This window comes from Macrobrachium rosenbergii, chromosome 6 (assembly GCF_040412425.1).
Source record: "Macrobrachium rosenbergii isolate ZJJX-2024 chromosome 6, ASM4041242v1, whole genome shotgun sequence".
NCBI lineage: Eukaryota > Metazoa > Arthropoda > Malacostraca > Decapoda > Palaemonidae > Macrobrachium > Macrobrachium rosenbergii.
The window spans coordinates 19,308,965-19,326,380 of NC_089746.1; the positions used below are offsets into that span (position 1 = coordinate 19,308,965).

Below are 17,416 nucleotides of genomic sequence, written 5' to 3' on the forward strand. Positions count from 1 at the left end.
CACTAAATGTGTTAATTATGTATTCACACGTAACACACCCATATCTATACACAGACGCGCGCGCACACACACACACGCGCGCATATATATATATATATATATATTATTTGTATATGTTTTTATATATATATATATATTATATATATATACATACGTATTATTTGTGTGTTTTTGTTTGCACCAGCATATATATAGTTACTTATATTTACTAACTGCATTAATCTCTTTCCACCAGTGTAAGAAAGTAAAATGGTGTACTTTTTGAACATCGAAAATGTGACTGGTAGCTAAGTATTTCTAAGCAACAATCAAGAAAATGCAGGATAACAATGAAACGCGTTTGGATTAAGATAAAAAGGCTTAGAAAATCGTAGATTCTCACCACTAAACGTAGTAGCACTGCTATATGTAGGTGCCTGAATTTAGTTCCATATTACTATCTATTGTAACAAACAACATTCACGTTTTCTGAAGCAGGATTTAATCTCATACAGGAAGTTTTCTCTCATTTTGTAAATTGTACGTTATCTCTCTCTTTACAGCTGTTAGCAGTACCCAGGAATCTTTCGGCTTTGTTGATTTTGGTAATTATGTGGTTACTGATAATGTGCGATGTGCATATGAGTCGTATTAGAAAGTAAAGCTGACAGCTTCAATAAACTGCAAAAAAACACACTCTAATAAAGACATTTGTTTGTTGTAAGGTTTAATATCAAAAGTCATTAATGTTGATAGGCAAAATTAAAATAACCATTGACTATTTCTGACCAGCAGACTTCAGTACGTGCGCAGCAATACTCTTTTTTTTTTTAAGTGTTTCATTTTTCAGTTTATAAACCAGGTCATCGTTTGTTTTATGAAAGCAAGCAATGAACTATTCATTATCAAATGCGTTATCTAAAGGCAATTCTGAGATCACTGTCACTTTTTCTGTTACCTGTGCTTCTGCTGTAGCTTTGTTCCATCTTTATAATTTGTGTTCTTCAGGATGTGAAGTGTTTTCATCTGTGAAAAAAAAGTATACCTTAGTTTAACCAGACCACTGAGCTGATGAACAGCTCTCCTAGGGCTGACCCGAAGGATTGGACTTATTTTACGTGGCTAAGAACCAATTGGTTACCTAGCAACAGGACCTACAGCTTATTGTGGAATCCGAACCACGTTATACCGAGAAATTAATTTCTATCACCAGAAATAAATTCCTCTAATCCTTCATTGGCCGGCCGGAGAGTCGAACGCGGGCCCAGCAGAGTGCTAGCCGAGTACGATATCGACCCGTCCAACAAGGAACTAATGAGGAATTACCCCCTGGTATAAGGGAAGAATTTGAAATATGATATGTCATAAGTTTGGTCATCAGGAGTGCATTGAAAAAACTAAATCTCTCTCTCTCTCTCTCTCTCTCTCTCTCTCTCTCTCTCTCTCTCTCTCTCTCTCTCTCTCTCTCATCATTATTCATGTCGGAGATATGTTTATCCCCTAGTCTTAGTTTTTTATTTGGTTTATTATGCATGTTATAATTATCAAGTGTTATATTGCTCGGGTTTCAGACTATTCATTAAGGTTTATGGCTAAATAATCAGATTTCGTATACGATTTAAAAAGGGGGAAAGTTATTTGTAGAAAGTTATTTGTAGAATGTTGCGTGACTGACTTGAACAAGCTGAGTTAGTCCCATTTCCATGGAGGGCCGCTTTCGGTTCATTGGGTTTTATTTGTCATGTATAGTTTTAGTGTTTTTAAGGAACGCAGATCTTCTTTCATAACTGTTTTTTGATTAAGTGTTCTTGCAGGTTTTCAAAAACTAGTTCCAACTTTTGAAGTTTTAACTGTATACCATGATAAGAGCTACTTTCGAATATTTCATTAGAAAGTGTGTCAATAACGCAGCACACCTTGGAAGTTCTGTGATTGCGCATTACGTGGGATGTTGCAACCCCATCAAACCAAGCAATTGAAAATGATCATGTTGATGCTTTCTCGTAAAAAAGAAGCGACTCTCCCCCGGTCTGTCTCGCAAACCACCTGTGTCAAGGTGAAGGTCTTTCCCCAGGTTGAGCAAACGTTGGGTATTCTTTGCAGAGACGACGAGGCCCAGGGAGGAACTAAGGGAAGGAGGTGGGGATTAGGGTCTTGTTTTAGGTCACGGGAGGTCACGCGAGGTTGGGTTTTTTTACCCGTGGAAGGGTAGGGCACGAAATGTATTTGACTATCTCTGAAGGCTTCAAATAACATTTAGAAATTGTTATTGCAGGGGGTCTTTAATGAAGATCGTTTCTTAGATCACTGTTCAAAAGAAATTGATGGTTTATTAAGATGGGAACTTTAGAGTAATCAACATCTTTTTTCTCTTTATAAGTGTGGGCGCAGATGTGCATTGCAAATCATGATGTCCATGTCGTAGTGCGAATACATATATTAGTTCATTAACTCAATAGGTACAGGAAAATTACGTTAATTACAAGCTTACCAAAACATTTAGCTATATAATTATATTTTCCTACCTGCATGTGCTGCATGTACACTATTATTAAGGAGTACATGTAAACTCTACAAGCAAGCTTTTAAAAATAATTTTGATCAACTTTTATGTCCATAACAAAGTAAATTGTCTGTTGATTGGAGTTCTCATAGGGATTTCAGTAAATAATAAACATTGACCATTCAACTATGTCAAGGTTTTGAATGTCATTAACCGGATTGCTTTAGGTCTTTCTAGTTTTCAGGTAGGACCTCAAACTGTCTCTTTTTCCTTAACTGAACCCATTTTAGGTGTCAGGTATCCAAAATTTGACTTGGTGGCCGTGTTAAGTTACAGTGAATTATGGTGGGTGGCCTGCAATTTTCCGTAATCCTGTATCATAGCTTGAGCTAACAGGTTTCTCATATGCTAGCCCCTCCCCCCGAGTCAAATTTTCCTTGCTGGAATAGTAAGTCTTAACTATCCTGGACTGTCTTTGTCGAAAGTTAAAGTAATCAAGTAACACTTAATGTAAGGAAAGTGTCTGTTCTATCCTGAAAACGCCAAGCGTAAATGTCAGCAAATTAACTCAAGGATATATAAATGCTCTTACATAACTCTACGTAACTGTGTTGATTTAGCTCGTAACAAGATTTGCCTTAGTTATTCTTAGGTCCAACAACCGAACTGCAGTGAATGCATAGTAAACTACGATTACCATTTGCAGAATGTAGCGTAACCGCATCCAGTGGATAGAAAGGGGAGGTGTGCAAACACCAATGGTACTAGATCCTTTTGACAAGAAACCTTGAGGATTCTTGGCACGTTCACTCGTTCCCAGGAAGGGTAGAAGGAGAGAAAGGACTGATCATTGCTTTCATTTAGTTTTTTAAATTTACCTTGTTCGAAATGAATGACTTTACCAGAAGTGGTGGAATATTTAGTTTTGTAATCCAATAAATTGATGCTTTTGTTGCCAAGTTGACTAGAAGGTTCAGTTCCCCGTTGCGCTAACCATGAGCTCTTCATTTGTTGCCAGTTTTATCAAAATAGGTTTTACACCAACTCTTCAGTACTGTGTTACTGTCCCAACCACCAAAAACTCAACTTTTGCGTTCATTTCTGTTTCGGTAGATTTTTTTTTTTAATAAGGAATTTATAGTATATACCTCTAATACCTCATACAACCCTGTAAGCTAGTTAGGCAGTATTATTAACCAGGTGTGATTATAAGAATCTCTCTCTCTCTCTCTCCCTTTGTTGGCCGAGTTGGTTGAGCTAAATTGACCGTTATTCGATGGGCCGAATTTCGATTTTATGAATAATCTTTTGGCTGATGAAGTCCACGGCTTAGGGATTTCTGTTTTCTGATAGAAATTCATTTCTCGCTATAATGTGTTCTTAGATTCATATCAATAATTCTACTGTAAGAGCCCGTTGCTAATTATTAAGATGGTTCTTTAAATTTCAAACATGGAGTTGTAATCCTTTAAGGCCTGTCCACATTAGGCATTGTTTGAAAACAAAATTTGCAAACAGTTTGAAAACAGTTTCTTGGAAACTGTTTGTAAACTAAACTATCCGAACAGCTTTTAAACTCTCTGCAAACAATCTTTCTCCAGACTCTCAGTTGTCTCAGGATGCTCTCTCTCTCTCTCTCTTTCTCTCTCTTTCTGCACTCATTTTAAATTAGAAAGAGAAAGAAAAAGAGATGGGTGAAAGTTTTTAGGAAAAGGAGTTACTGACTTGGAAGAATTTCATATTTTATAAATAATCTTTAAGTGTATATATGTAATTATATATACATAGCTACATATCCACGGCTCTTGGGCTTTCTACATTTCTATATTTATATATATACTTATTATACATGTGTATATATACATATACACAGAGAAACTCTAAATGTTCTTAGACATCAAATATACTGAAAAAGTGTAATTCTAAACTGTTTCTAAAACAGAAACCCTAAAAATTATTAAGATGTTTTGTTTAAATTTCAAACAATGTTTGTAGTGTATTTTGTTCCTTTAGTTGAGCAAACGTACCCTCGTAAATTTTGTAAACTTGACCAGCTACAAGAGAACACAGATATATGTTATCGAAAACAGTTCTGATATTTGTTAGTTTATCGTATAGAATCAGTTAATGGGTAGAGTCAGATGTTTCTTCATTTATCATAAAAATTATAATAATGTTTGAGATGATTTTTATGTATGCTTACTGAATGTACGCATGGCCCTAGGCTTGTGTTTCAGTCGTTACCTGGCGAAGAAAATTTAATAGAAAAAGCTAAATATAAGAAGAACGTTTGCAGTATAGTAATAATATACAACTAAACTTTCTTAAGACCTGTATCCAAATTTTTTTAGTCTATAATATTTTATTTCTTTTGATAACAAAAAATCTTGATAGAAAAAACTTCTTTTACAGAAATCTGGAGCAGAGCTGATGGACTACGTTCACCAGAAGTTCGCCGTCCGGGGTCGCCGGGTAGTCAGTTTGTCACAACAAATCGGTTGGCTGAGTCTGATTCACCATCTGCCCTAGACTATGACTCCCTTTTAGAAACTTTACAAGGGGACTTTGGCATTCGTTCTGACATTGTAGAGGCTGCTGGAGAGGAACCAGAATATCGAGGAGCGGAAACCCTAGTCGTCCCTCTTTATATTCCAGAGGGAGCTGTTCAAATAAATCTTCCGAGAATCGCTCGATCTGGAAACCTACAACCTGAAGATGATCTTGATTTGAGAATTGCACCCTCTTCAGATTCAGTCCTTATACACCGTATAGGTACTGTTACAGGACGTAGGCCACTTCCTTCAAGAAGGCCTGCCTGGCGACCCCCTGTTAGGGCACGTCCTATTCGTTTGCATGCATTCCGTAGATCAGACCTTGTTCCACCCAGGCCCGCAACAACAACAACGACAACTGGAGCTCCTCTCATATTAAACAGATTTGGTCAGAAGCTTCACACTCCAAATGCTGAACCATTTATTATTGATGGACCCCTTTCATCACATCCCTCTTTGTCTCCTCTCGATGATGAGGATTTGGAAGAGCCAGAGGACACAGCTAAAAGAGCCAAGAAGAACGAAATGAGCAAAGATTCCCAATTTCACAACGTCACTACAACAGAAATAAATGAGACCTCATCCACCACTTCAGAAACACCTGTAATTACAAGTACAACAACAACTGATGAAAAACCCAGCTACACTGTAAAGTTCCCAAAGAGACCATCAACAACTACAGTAGCACCAGAAACATCTACAACTTCCACTACTGCCACCACCACCACTACCCCAACCACAACTACAACTAGCACTACCACAACTCCCAAAATGACCACCCGACTTACTACAACTGAATCTATACCAACACAACTACCTTCGGATGAAGTTTCTATAACTGAAGAAAAAACAACTAAATCTCTCGAAACACCATCTCCTAGTACTATATCAGATCGTCGCTCAGTTCTTTTCCCGAAACCTGTGCAGACCATCCTTGGAAGCAGTACTCCAGATAGTACTACAGTTACAGTAAACACCACCACTACCCTTAAACCCACAACTGTGAAACCATCAGTCACAACACAAAGACCTCCTTTACGAACTCCTCCATGGTTTAATCGACCAGGTTCAACAACTACAGTTGCTGCAACAACTACTACAACTGTTAGTACCACTACGTCTTTGCCTGTATCTGAAAAGTCTCCAGTTGCTTGGCGTAGAACCACAAGAAGACCCCTAAGATCAACTACAGAAAAATCTGTCGTAGAAGATGATTCTTCAACTCTTTCTAGTATAAGTCATATAACAACACCAACAACAACAACAACAAAAGCATCAGAAATTCTTGCACAGACTGAGAAAAGAGTACCATTTATCAACAGAAGAACAACAACAACTTCAACCACAACAGAGAGGCCCAAAACTGAGAAACAGACAATTGAACATACAACTTCAACAACCACAACATCAAAACCTTTAATAACAACAAAAGAAGTAACACCACCACCATCATCATCAACAACAGCAGTGACAACTGGTACAAGTTCCTCATCAACAACTTCTCCACCTGTTACTACAAAAAGGCCAATCACTGCACCTCAAAGATTGCCTCCAGTGAGAACAATGGTTAGTGTTGAAGAGATATTCAAGGATTCAAGGCCAAAGGAAAATGTGAGTATTAGTGAGGATGATAAAGAAGTCATTGAAACCACCTCAGTCAGAAGTCTATTTAGTACCCAGTCTCCAGTAGTAGCAGATAATCATGAGGAAACGTCATTAGAAGCCAGTCTTACTGAGAAAAATAATAACCCATCTGGTAGAAATGATGCAGCTAGGAGGGTAATAAGACCGCCGACAAGATTTTCCAACTTGAAGAGTGAAGAGCAGAATACAACGACTGATGTTGCAGAGGTTCATATACCTGAAAGCAAGCTGTCTGATGTAGGATTAGAATCTGAAGTGGAAAAAAGCAAGTCTTTAAATGCAACTGAATCTTTTGAAGAATTGGATGCAAGAGATAGTGATTTCATTTTTCAGACTGAGGACAAATCAACTGTATTACCACGAAGGAAGGTCTTTAGACCTTCCAGACCATTTTTACACCCTGACAGTATAAAGACTGCTGACCGTACATCAGAACACGAAAGGCCTCAAAGGAGGCGGAGACCAGGAAGGCCTCGATCAACTCCTCCACCCCCAATAACTCATTCAAGTGATTTCTTCAAGGCTCCCAAAGACACTATTTCATATGGCACAACAGAAAAAGACCAGACTGTTGCTACAAGAGCAGGTGCTTCTGCTAAACCTGTGCAAGTGGCCTCTACTACAACATTCTCTACACCAGTTATTCTAACAGAAAAAGGTCCGACTTCAGCAACAGAAACAGATCTTTCCAGTACTCCTGGGGACGTGATATCTGTTACAACTCTTCCACCACCAATTACCACAACAGAAAAATCCCCTGAACAAGTTGTTATTGAAAGTTTGACAGAGATAATGAAAGCGGCAACAAATAACAATAAAGGTAAAGATAAAGTATCCAACATAGCTACTAATTTAGAAGCCCTCAATAAGCAACTAGCAGAACGAGGAATTTATATTATGCATGCTGAAGTGGATGGAGTCAGAATTAAACTTGATAATCGCACTCTTCCTCGACATACAACACACCCTCCTCCAACCACTTTCCATCCATCAACGCCATTTAAAGTCACACTTGGTTCAACACTTGCTACTACAACTGAAAATCCTCCTACAAGTGTGACAAATCCCCCACTAAAAACTCAAGATGGCCAGGTCTTGACAGTATCTGAGGCAGAAGTGTCAGACAAGGATATTTTGACCTCTATAAAAACTTCATTTTCTTTCCATACTTCAAAGCCACTTGACATAGAGAATGAGACAGACAGTGAAAATGAAGTACAAAGTACCACTAATGACTCGAGTTTCACTACTTTCAAACCAGCAGAAACCAGAAAGTCTGCTGTAAAGCCTGTACGTGGAGAACCCCAGAGCCCTGTTCTCTCTCCGTCCATGTTACCATCATCTGAAGATTTTTATGACAGCTTACCAACATTCAATAACACTGAAGGTAATCGCAATCATAAAATGGCAAATGATGAGACTCTAACACCTGTTCGTACCAGTTCACCAGTTGGTGACAGGGAAAAAGATGACGAGTTTGGAACTGTTCCATCTGTAGCTATTTATGCATCTTCAACTGTTCCAGCCAGTGTCACCACTCGCACACGTTCCACTACTGTTCATATCACTACTCACAGACCATCCATGAGACCCACCCAAACAACGAACGAATCCTCAAAACCTGGATTAATACTGATTGATGATGGCTATCTGAACAGAAATGGTACAACAGAAGGCAAAGCTCCCGATTCAGACCCACAGTATTCAACTAGAATGCACCCAACTTCCCATCACCGGCCCACATCAGTGCCGAAGTTACCTGATAGTGAATATGATGCAGATTCTCGACCCAACACTAACGGCAGAGAATCTAGTTTCGATACGTTTACATATGCAACAATCACAGAAGACACTGCACCAACACCTAGTGCCAAAGCAGGGAACTCTTCCTTGAATAACTCCGCGAGCTCGTCCGTTCGTTCAGCATTTGGAGTTTTCCCAATCAAGATGACTGTCCCTGATGATAATGCAGTCGCTGCCGCCGAGGACGTAGAAAGTGAGGACTTTGAGGAGAACACCTCCACAGCTTCCACTACAATTTATGTAATTGGTGTCATTGGAATCATCCCTGCAGCAGGATTGGCAGCATTCTTGGCACGTAAGTTTCTCAGAAAAACGCAGAAAGCTCTGCCTGACAGCGAAGAACGAGCCGAAGGCTTCACTCCTGTGACCCACCACTCTCGCAAACCATCACATTCGAACACGTTGGTAAGTGAAGTTTAGACCTTACCTGGTCAGAAGAAACAGTACTAAAATCGATCTTTATATATTTAATTCTTGATCACAACTATAGTGTTTTTGCAACACTCTACCTCATCCAGTAACTAATTTCTGGAACTCCATAGGAATTGTTTTCACAGAGGTTTACAGTTGAATATTACTGTATCTTACCTTTATGTTTATATTTTGCTCTACCTTTATATCCTCATTTTCATATCGTCATTAACTGTAGCCTAATTATCTTATTAAGTTTATTTATGCATGAGATAATCCCAATAGCATACAGTTATAGTTTTGCTTGCCGAGTGCTTTTATAACTGGTAATTTATCTAACAGGACGCTGAGCCATCTTCTGTTGAGGCCAAAAACCCAAAATACTCACCGTGGGAATTTCCAAGATCTAAGCTTCGTCTTGTCTCCATTTTAGGCGAAGGGAATTTTGGTGTGGTAAGTGAGGAGAAAAGGAGAAATATGTTCATATTGAATTTCATGTGCATTTCACATTACGATAGAAGGTGAAGAAATATCCAGTATCAAAGATTGTAATTCCTTGTTATATTTACAGCAAAGAAATTGCATGAGATAGAGGCATATAGTGATTAAAGATTAAATTAGTTCCCTTTGCCATTTTACATTCACACTCCTGTTATATTCACATTTCTGTATGTCTTCTTTGTGCCTAATAGAAGGTGATATTCCATTTATTTAATGAAAATATGAGATCTTACACCAATGTAAACTCTGACTGTATCAGTTCCATAATAAAATAAAATTGTTTATGGCATACTGTCTGACGTACCCTTGCTCCTCAGGTGTGGAAGGCAGAGGCTCGTGAACTGTGTGCCTGTGACGGCACTCCAGGAGCAACCGTTCTTGTAGCCGTGAAAGGCGTGAAGGAAGGAGCAGGAGTGAAGGAGAGGCAGGACCTTCTGAAGGAACTGGCCATCATGCAGCATATAGGACAGCATCCAAATGTTGTGACTCTCTTGGGATGCTGCACGCAGCAAGGTAACTGACTTGTATTGTTTTTCATGATGTAATATAGAACAGTACTATTTCGTTTATTTTCATTGTGATTGTGGTTAAAAATCAGACCAATGTATTAATATCAAGTAAAAATTAACAGCAGTCTTCCACTTTATTGCACCGACATTATTTGCCTTAATGAGATTTTGCCAGTCTATTTTCTCTATTATACGCATCCAAATATGCTTCTCCAACTCAGGGAGGCCTTTTTTTTTTTTTACCATCTGACTAAAAATGGCAAGTCAGTTTTTCAAACTTTTTTAAATAATACATTGAAAATCCAGTTACATGAAGTTTTCATTGTTACTGTATATATTAATATGAATGGTGCTTACTATTCTCGTTGTCCCTTGCTGAGATAGTCTTTATCTTGAAAACTCTAACCCATTTCAACTTTTAACAGAACCCCATTACCTGGTCATGGAGTACGTGATGTTCGGAAAGCTTTTGACATTCTTGAGGGATAATCGAACTCGCCATAACTACTTCAACTTCTCCTCGGACACTGATGCCTTGACTTCGAAGGATCTCACGAGATTTGCCTGCCAGATAGCCACGGGATGCGACTACCTTCAGACGCGAGGGGTGAGGAAGAGGGGGGGCTTAAGGCTTGCATTTCTTTGTTCAGTTTTTTTCTTCTCCTTCTTTTTTTTGGGGGGTGTCCCTGAGATTAAGAGAGATGAGGCATGCATGTCAGAATTACAGTGGAGGGATGAGATGAAAATATATTGTTTGCTCTTGCTATCCAACAAAACGATGAATTATGAATTATAAAGAATTCACGTTTTCAGACAAAGGCTGTTACTCAGGAATAGCATGAAGTTAAAAAAAAAGTAGACAAGGCAATTACTGTATTATTAGTGGGGAAACTATAAAAACTAGTCATTGTTGACAGCAGGAAAACCAAAGATTAATTCATATTGATAGCAAGAAAAAACAAGAAACAAATTATTTTTCAAAACTTAAAAACCAAATACTGATAGATGCCACTAACAGGAAAACTAAACATAAATACACATGGTTTGCATGAAATTTACTCTGATGCTGACTGATTGATACCAATGAGAACTAAGGGAAAATACAGGGTTTTGATAGCCAAAAGGAAAAAAAAACTAGAGAATATCAAATAGAAGTCAGTAACTTTTTTAAATAATCATGCCTGTGGGAAGTTTTCTGGATGAAAGCAATATACTTGAATACTGTAAAATTTTCATTCTTCTTTAAGCGTAAAAGAACGTGCAAGTTTCGAAAAATGTTTTGATACATTTGTATTTTTCTACTTAGCATTTAGAAAATTACTATCCAACAGCAGTTTCTCTAGATATGTGATAAGCTCAAATTCTGGATTCTTGAAGTTTAAGAAGATTACAATGCTAAAGCACACTAAATTAGATTGTTGTTAAAATTACAGTATTTGCCATTGTATTATTGGGTTTTTTACTTCAAACAATGAGGTCTTAAATTTCTATCCAAAATATATCTGCCAGAGTTTAACATTCTATGAGGTATTTTTTAGCTTATCTTCAAATTGTAATTTGTGTGAAGTTTGAGTTTATTACAAAAAGATTATCTTCAAATTATAATTTGTGTGAAGTTTGAGTTTATTACAAACCTTTCACGTCATATTCCTTACAGATTATTCATCGCGACCTCGCAGCAAGAAACATTTTGGTCGACCACAATAAAGTTTGCAAAATTGCTGATTTTGGCCTCGCTCGAAACATCAAAGACATTGGTAGTGACATCTATGAGCAGAAAAGTAGGGTAAGTTGCTCCTTTTTTTTCTCGTATACTTTCTTTTGTGGCAGTTGGTGAAAGGTAAGCGTATTATTCCCTTATAAGAGGCAAGGACTTTATCTCTGTAAATAGAATAGTTAGTCAGATGAAAAGTTCAACACAGAATTAAATATTCAGATTCATAAGGCTTTTATTTCAATAATGAATTACTGTATTGTGTTACATGAATCTCTGAGCTAAGATAGATTTAGTAATATGGTCAGACAAAAACTTCTTTCCTTTCTTAAATATTTAGGTAGGAAAATCTACTTAAATCTGATATATATTTGGATAAGGAGTTCGTCCTCAAAATAAGCAGTTTATGGAAGTTAGATAAGATCATCAGCAATTTAGCAATACTTTTAGATAGAAACCTCATCCTCAAAATTAGATATGCTGCTCAATGAGATCTTTATGCCTGAAATTACAGTAGATGCTCAGTTTCAGAGGAGCTTCATCCCTAACATTTTTTATTTAATAAGAATTTCCTCCCAAAAATTTAGTTTGTCAGTTCAAAGATGACTGTGTTAACTTGTAATTTTATTGTCAGCAATACAATCCAATCTGCAGACTAAGCCTAAGCCTAATTTTTTATGCAGTATGTATGTGAGTGTTGCTAGTTTTCATATGACCTTAGTCACTAATGAGACATTTCCCTACCGTAGTTAAACATAGTCAGACCACTCATAATTCTGAATGATAACTACAGGGCAGCCACTGTACAAATTATATACACATCTTGTCAGATATCACATCCTCTTGCTCATAAACCATATTTTCCCGTAGTCAGTCATAATTTAAGTTTTTTTTTTTTTTTTTCTTTAAATTTGTTTGGGACCTTATTTTAATTTACCCATTGAACACCCCAAGGGAGCCTTGCCCATACGATGGATGGCGCCAGAATCTCTCTACATGAGCATCTTCACCCACAAGTCAGATGTTTGGAGTCTCGGAATCTTGTGCTGGGAGATTGTTACTCTGGGTGAGTTTTGGTAATTAGTTTGTATTTTCAAGATCCAAAAGTGAAGCGCCAGTTTCCTTCATTATTGTCATTTTAATTCTTTTGATCAAGAGACGTGGTTTATTTTTTGGTTGTTTATTGATGTTATGCTTACATGTTTTATTAATGAATATCCGTCTTCCTGTAAAGATAGATGGGTAAGGCTTGAGAATTCTAACCCTTGTTGAAATGCACGATACAGTAGCTAGGATGCGCAAAGGCCATTAGCCATTGAACTGAAATTCATGATTTCATATTGTGGTATTCCCTTTGTTATAGTACATGCTCTGCTGTGACACATCAGCATTACTTACTTTAAGAAGTGTTATATTTATACGTAAATTAATATTTTATTTAGGAAATTGCGCATTTTCAGTTACACGTACATTGCATTGTATAAGAAGCTGGATTTTATGTTGGGTAACAACGATTTTCCTTCCAGGTTCAACTCCATACCCTGGCATGACAGCCAGAGAGGTGATGAGACGTGTCCGTGAAGGATATCGCCTGGAACGCCCAGAGCACTGCCGTCCCGAATTCTACCACATCGTCACCAAGTGCTGGCACCAGGACTTGAACAAGAGACCTTCCTTTGCCGAGCTGAAGTTTGAGATGTCTCAGTTATTGGAACACGGACAGGCAGCTTACCCATGCATCGATCTCGAAAACTTCCCGGAGGCAAATTACTTTTCCATGCATGACAATGACGATGAAAAGCTGTGATTATAAAGTCAAGTTCTGATTATCCATCCCCTGCCTTATATTTAGTCTTTCCTCTTGGAAATGTCAGCCAGTTAATCAGAGATTAGTCTAATCAGATAACGGGAATCGGTGGTTCCTTGTTACGATGATGTAGTGATATCAAATGCACTTTTACACAAAACTATCTTATTGAAGCATTCCCCTCATCCTCCATGTCATAGTGTTCATGTATCCCAGATATAGTTCTTTCATAATTCTCCCCAGTGACACATACTTCCTTGCTTTATTATATTGGTTGTACTTATGTCTTAAGAATCTGAAGTCACGAGAAATGAAGAGTCTTAGAGGCAGCAAGCAGGTCTTCGTTGCCTTTTAATTTAGATCATTTCAGTTTTAGTGAAGAAACCTTTAACACACCATTTCCAAACAAGAATCAGTGTTGTATCCATTGTTCATTTCTTCATCCCATTCTCCTCTTTTCTTGTTTTTTATAGACCAAGTTGGGTCTTTGATCTTCAGACGTTTTTGGCAAAGAAACGTCAATGATAGCTCGACCTTTCAATTCTTGTTATGCTAAATGGGAAAGAAAACATGTGACATATCTTTCAAGCTTTACCAAAGATGGCATACCAAGAATACGTTGTTGATAGAATGGAAATCTCTTTTTCTTTTTTGAAGGGACAGAATAAAGGGAGGGCCATTTGGATGCAGAGTTTACACTTGAGAAAATCTTCACTTCTGATCATCGCTCATTTTCAGATATTTCATTGGAAATATGGCTCTTCAAATATTTATTTCTTTTATAGCGTTCCCTGAAAAGAGACTTGCATTCTTTTTTTTCCGTTGTTTTTTTAATATATATTTTCCATGCTTATCCAACATCCGATATATTATATTCATTTTCGGTATGTCAGCAAATTTTCTTCACATCCACATTTTCCCCTCCCTGTTTCATATTGCCTTTTCTCCAGTAATATATGAAACAGTATCCTTTGATTCTTTACTACTTTATTGTGTAAGAAACGATCGCAACTCGAACTTAAGTTTACCTGTATACAGTGAGGACTGTATATATGAACTCGAAACTTGTAGTAAGATGTACATAAGTTTGTAAATATTGTTGTTGAGAATATCGGAAAAATTTTCCGATTATTTTATTCATTTTCACCCAACAACCAATTAGTAATCTGTGTTGGGAATTGGACCTTCTCATTAAAATATAATCTATTAATAATTCTACTCATCTAATAGTAGCCATTCAGATATACTCGAGAACAAGCTTATTGTAGGCTTTAGGGCTTATATGGGTTCGATCAAGATATTATAGTACGGTGGTAGAAGAGGAACGCAGTGTATTGAGATCTGTTGGAGTTGTGACTTTTGTCTCCCAGAGCCTGAGATTTGGGATAAAAACGAGAAACATGAATATTGATGCTTAACTTACAAAGATGAATGTAGAGATAACAGTCAGTAAACCATTTGTTAAGGCAGGCACATTTTTAATTTACGTCGTGTCCAGCCATGTTGGTCATCATCTCTGATAGTATGGAAAAAATGTATCCCAGTATTCATGGAGACTTACAATCATATCTCTTATCATTTCTTGCATACACTGTTAGTTATTGTTTATTGTTGTATATAACATAAGCAGAAATCCACTCAGCTGTTCAGACTGTTGTTTGAATGGAATACGATAATCTGTTATTCGTTTTAAGTATTGGATTTAATTTAACAACAATATCACCTATTATTTGATGTCCATTGAATTTCCTCTCACAGAACTTCAGTGGATAAAATTGTTGGATAATAATTGTGTATATATGGGTTATTTTAAATGTATGTGTACAGAATATTTTTATATATTGTATTTGAATATTTAAATAAATAATTATACTTTATGAGACACTATTTTAACTCTTCCCCTGTAATGTAGGTGGTACCAAAGTGTGCCTTGCATGATATATTGAAGGTAGTACTAATATTTTTCATCTTGAGTTGCATTACTTTCTGCCTTGTAGCTAAAATAATTCCCTTCAATGTTCCTTACCAAGCTGTTCAGCTTATTTAACTTTACCTTGCTCTAATTGTCATCTTTCATTCAAGGATACATCTTTCAGCCAAGCCCCATGAGAACAGAAATGTGACCAGAGTGCTATTAATAAATAGTAAGCGGATCTAAAAAAAACACTAATGAACTAACACTGAAAGACCTGAAGGGAATATGACGTAAGAAGATGATTGGTGGTAAATTTCATGTATAACCTTTTACGGAGGAAGAGCCATAGATGCCTTCTTTTTCAGTCAAGAGGTTGCTGAATCCTTACAACCAAGAAAGCAACCTACAGTTGTCATGCACAGAATGCATCCCGTCAACAAGCTTATCTTGCCTTTGTTGTGGTTACGCTTTACCAAGCAATGAATTGTAGCCATAAAGCGATTCGATCTTGGTTGATCGACTTTGTGCCATAACAACTTTGAATCGGTTGTGGCAAACTGATAGGAATGGTAATACAGCGAACAGATATTACAGTCATTTCATAGACCAGGGGTTCCCAAACTGTGGGTCATGACCCCCAAAGGGATCATGAGCCCTTTTCTGGGCGTCATGGAGGGCCTAACAACTGTATGCACTACATTCAGCTTGCCGGAACGGGGCTAAACTTTTCAGTCAGTCTCGGAGCTGGCTCGAGTGCATGCGCAGACCGGTAGTGCATTGTAGATACCACGGCTGCCAGATTTATCATAATTATGCCAGTTTATTTGATTTTGGAAGTCTTATAAATGTGGGGGTCATGACAGGTTTGGTACTGCTGTAAGGGGTCACGTACTAAAAAAGTTTGGGAAACACTGTCATAGACTGATTGACTGTGGCTATTAAAACTGGCGGCGCAACATCTAGGTTGTCATTTCATAGGCCCATGCTGACGAGCTCAGGGATTTCAAAATGCTTTAAAAAAGCACTGATCGCGTGGACCTTGCTAACCAAAGTAGAAGGGATCCAGCGACAGAAAGAAAATAAGCCGGGAAAGAGCCAGGACCGTAGCCTGGTTATGTCAGTTAAAATCAGACAAAGGGAAATTCTAATAGGTGAATGCTATGGTGTTAGTTCCTCTAAAGGATGAAATAAAAAAAAATGGAAAATGTTGCAATAAAATGACAGTTTAAAATCCATGCTACTTGTATAGATAGCACTTGCTTGGTAAACACCAGGAACATAGTTGCTGTGAGTGCTTTTAGTTAGTGATATTCTAGATATTCTAGTACTTTCTACTAAACAAACCGAAGGGGAATTTTTTTTTTTTTTTTTTTTTTTTTAAGTTGATATATATACAGTATATAACGAAATCGGCCGATTTCGTTAGAGCGTATATATATCGCTGGTTCGATCCCATATATATATATTATTTCCGATATATATTATTGTATATTGTATATGAATCACGGTGATGTGATAAATAGTCATATATATATATATATATATATATATATATATGTGTGTGTGTGTGTGTGTGTGTGTGTGTGTGTCTTGTTTGTTTTTTTTCAGTAAGTCGAACCCTGAACATTAAAATGATCACATTATTAGCATTCAGAATAAATCCTTATCATTCCCTCCCACCCAACAAGTAGTTATGTTACTACTGACAAAGGAGAATAACATAAAATCTATTAGTATGTAATAACGTTAAAATTTATAATTATTAGGGAGTATATATCAACAATAGCTTTCTGTCGTGATAAATCAATGTGGTAAACTGTACTGAAAAAAGAATTAAAGTAAACAAAGCCAGATGCCTATTATTATTTAAAAAATGTATAATCGTTCAAATTGGATATGATATTAAATGCATATTAAGGAAAGCAAGTAAATTTTTGAATAATTCCTGGTTGATTCATCCCACAGAAATGAAGTTGTTCCAAAACTAGATCATCCTTCTATTACGCAAAGTTTTTTAATCGTCATGATATACTGTATCTTCTGCATGTAATATCCGTCGAAGAGTGTTTAAAGTCAGA

General features: G+C 37.1%; 1 protein-coding gene across 1 annotated transcript in view; it reads left to right on the forward strand.

The window, feature by feature from the left end:
• The window catches only part of LOC136839266 (uncharacterized), a 218,871-nt gene extending 203,571 nt beyond the window's left edge, over positions 1-15,300 (forward strand). The window contains exons 2-8 of the mRNA XM_067105066.1: positions 4,895-8,886; positions 9,235-9,345; positions 9,711-9,906; positions 10,328-10,509; positions 11,560-11,688; positions 12,571-12,682; positions 13,143-15,300. Of these exons, the coding sequence (XP_066961167.1) occupies positions 4,895-8,886; positions 9,235-9,345; positions 9,711-9,906; positions 10,328-10,509; positions 11,560-11,688; positions 12,571-12,682; positions 13,143-13,423 (5,003 nt within the window). The 3' untranslated portion in view covers positions 13,424-15,300. The remainder of the gene's footprint in view (positions 1-4,894; positions 8,887-9,234; positions 9,346-9,710; positions 9,907-10,327; positions 10,510-11,559; positions 11,689-12,570; positions 12,683-13,142) is intronic.
• The last annotated feature ends 2,116 nt before the right edge of the window (positions 15,301-17,416 follow it).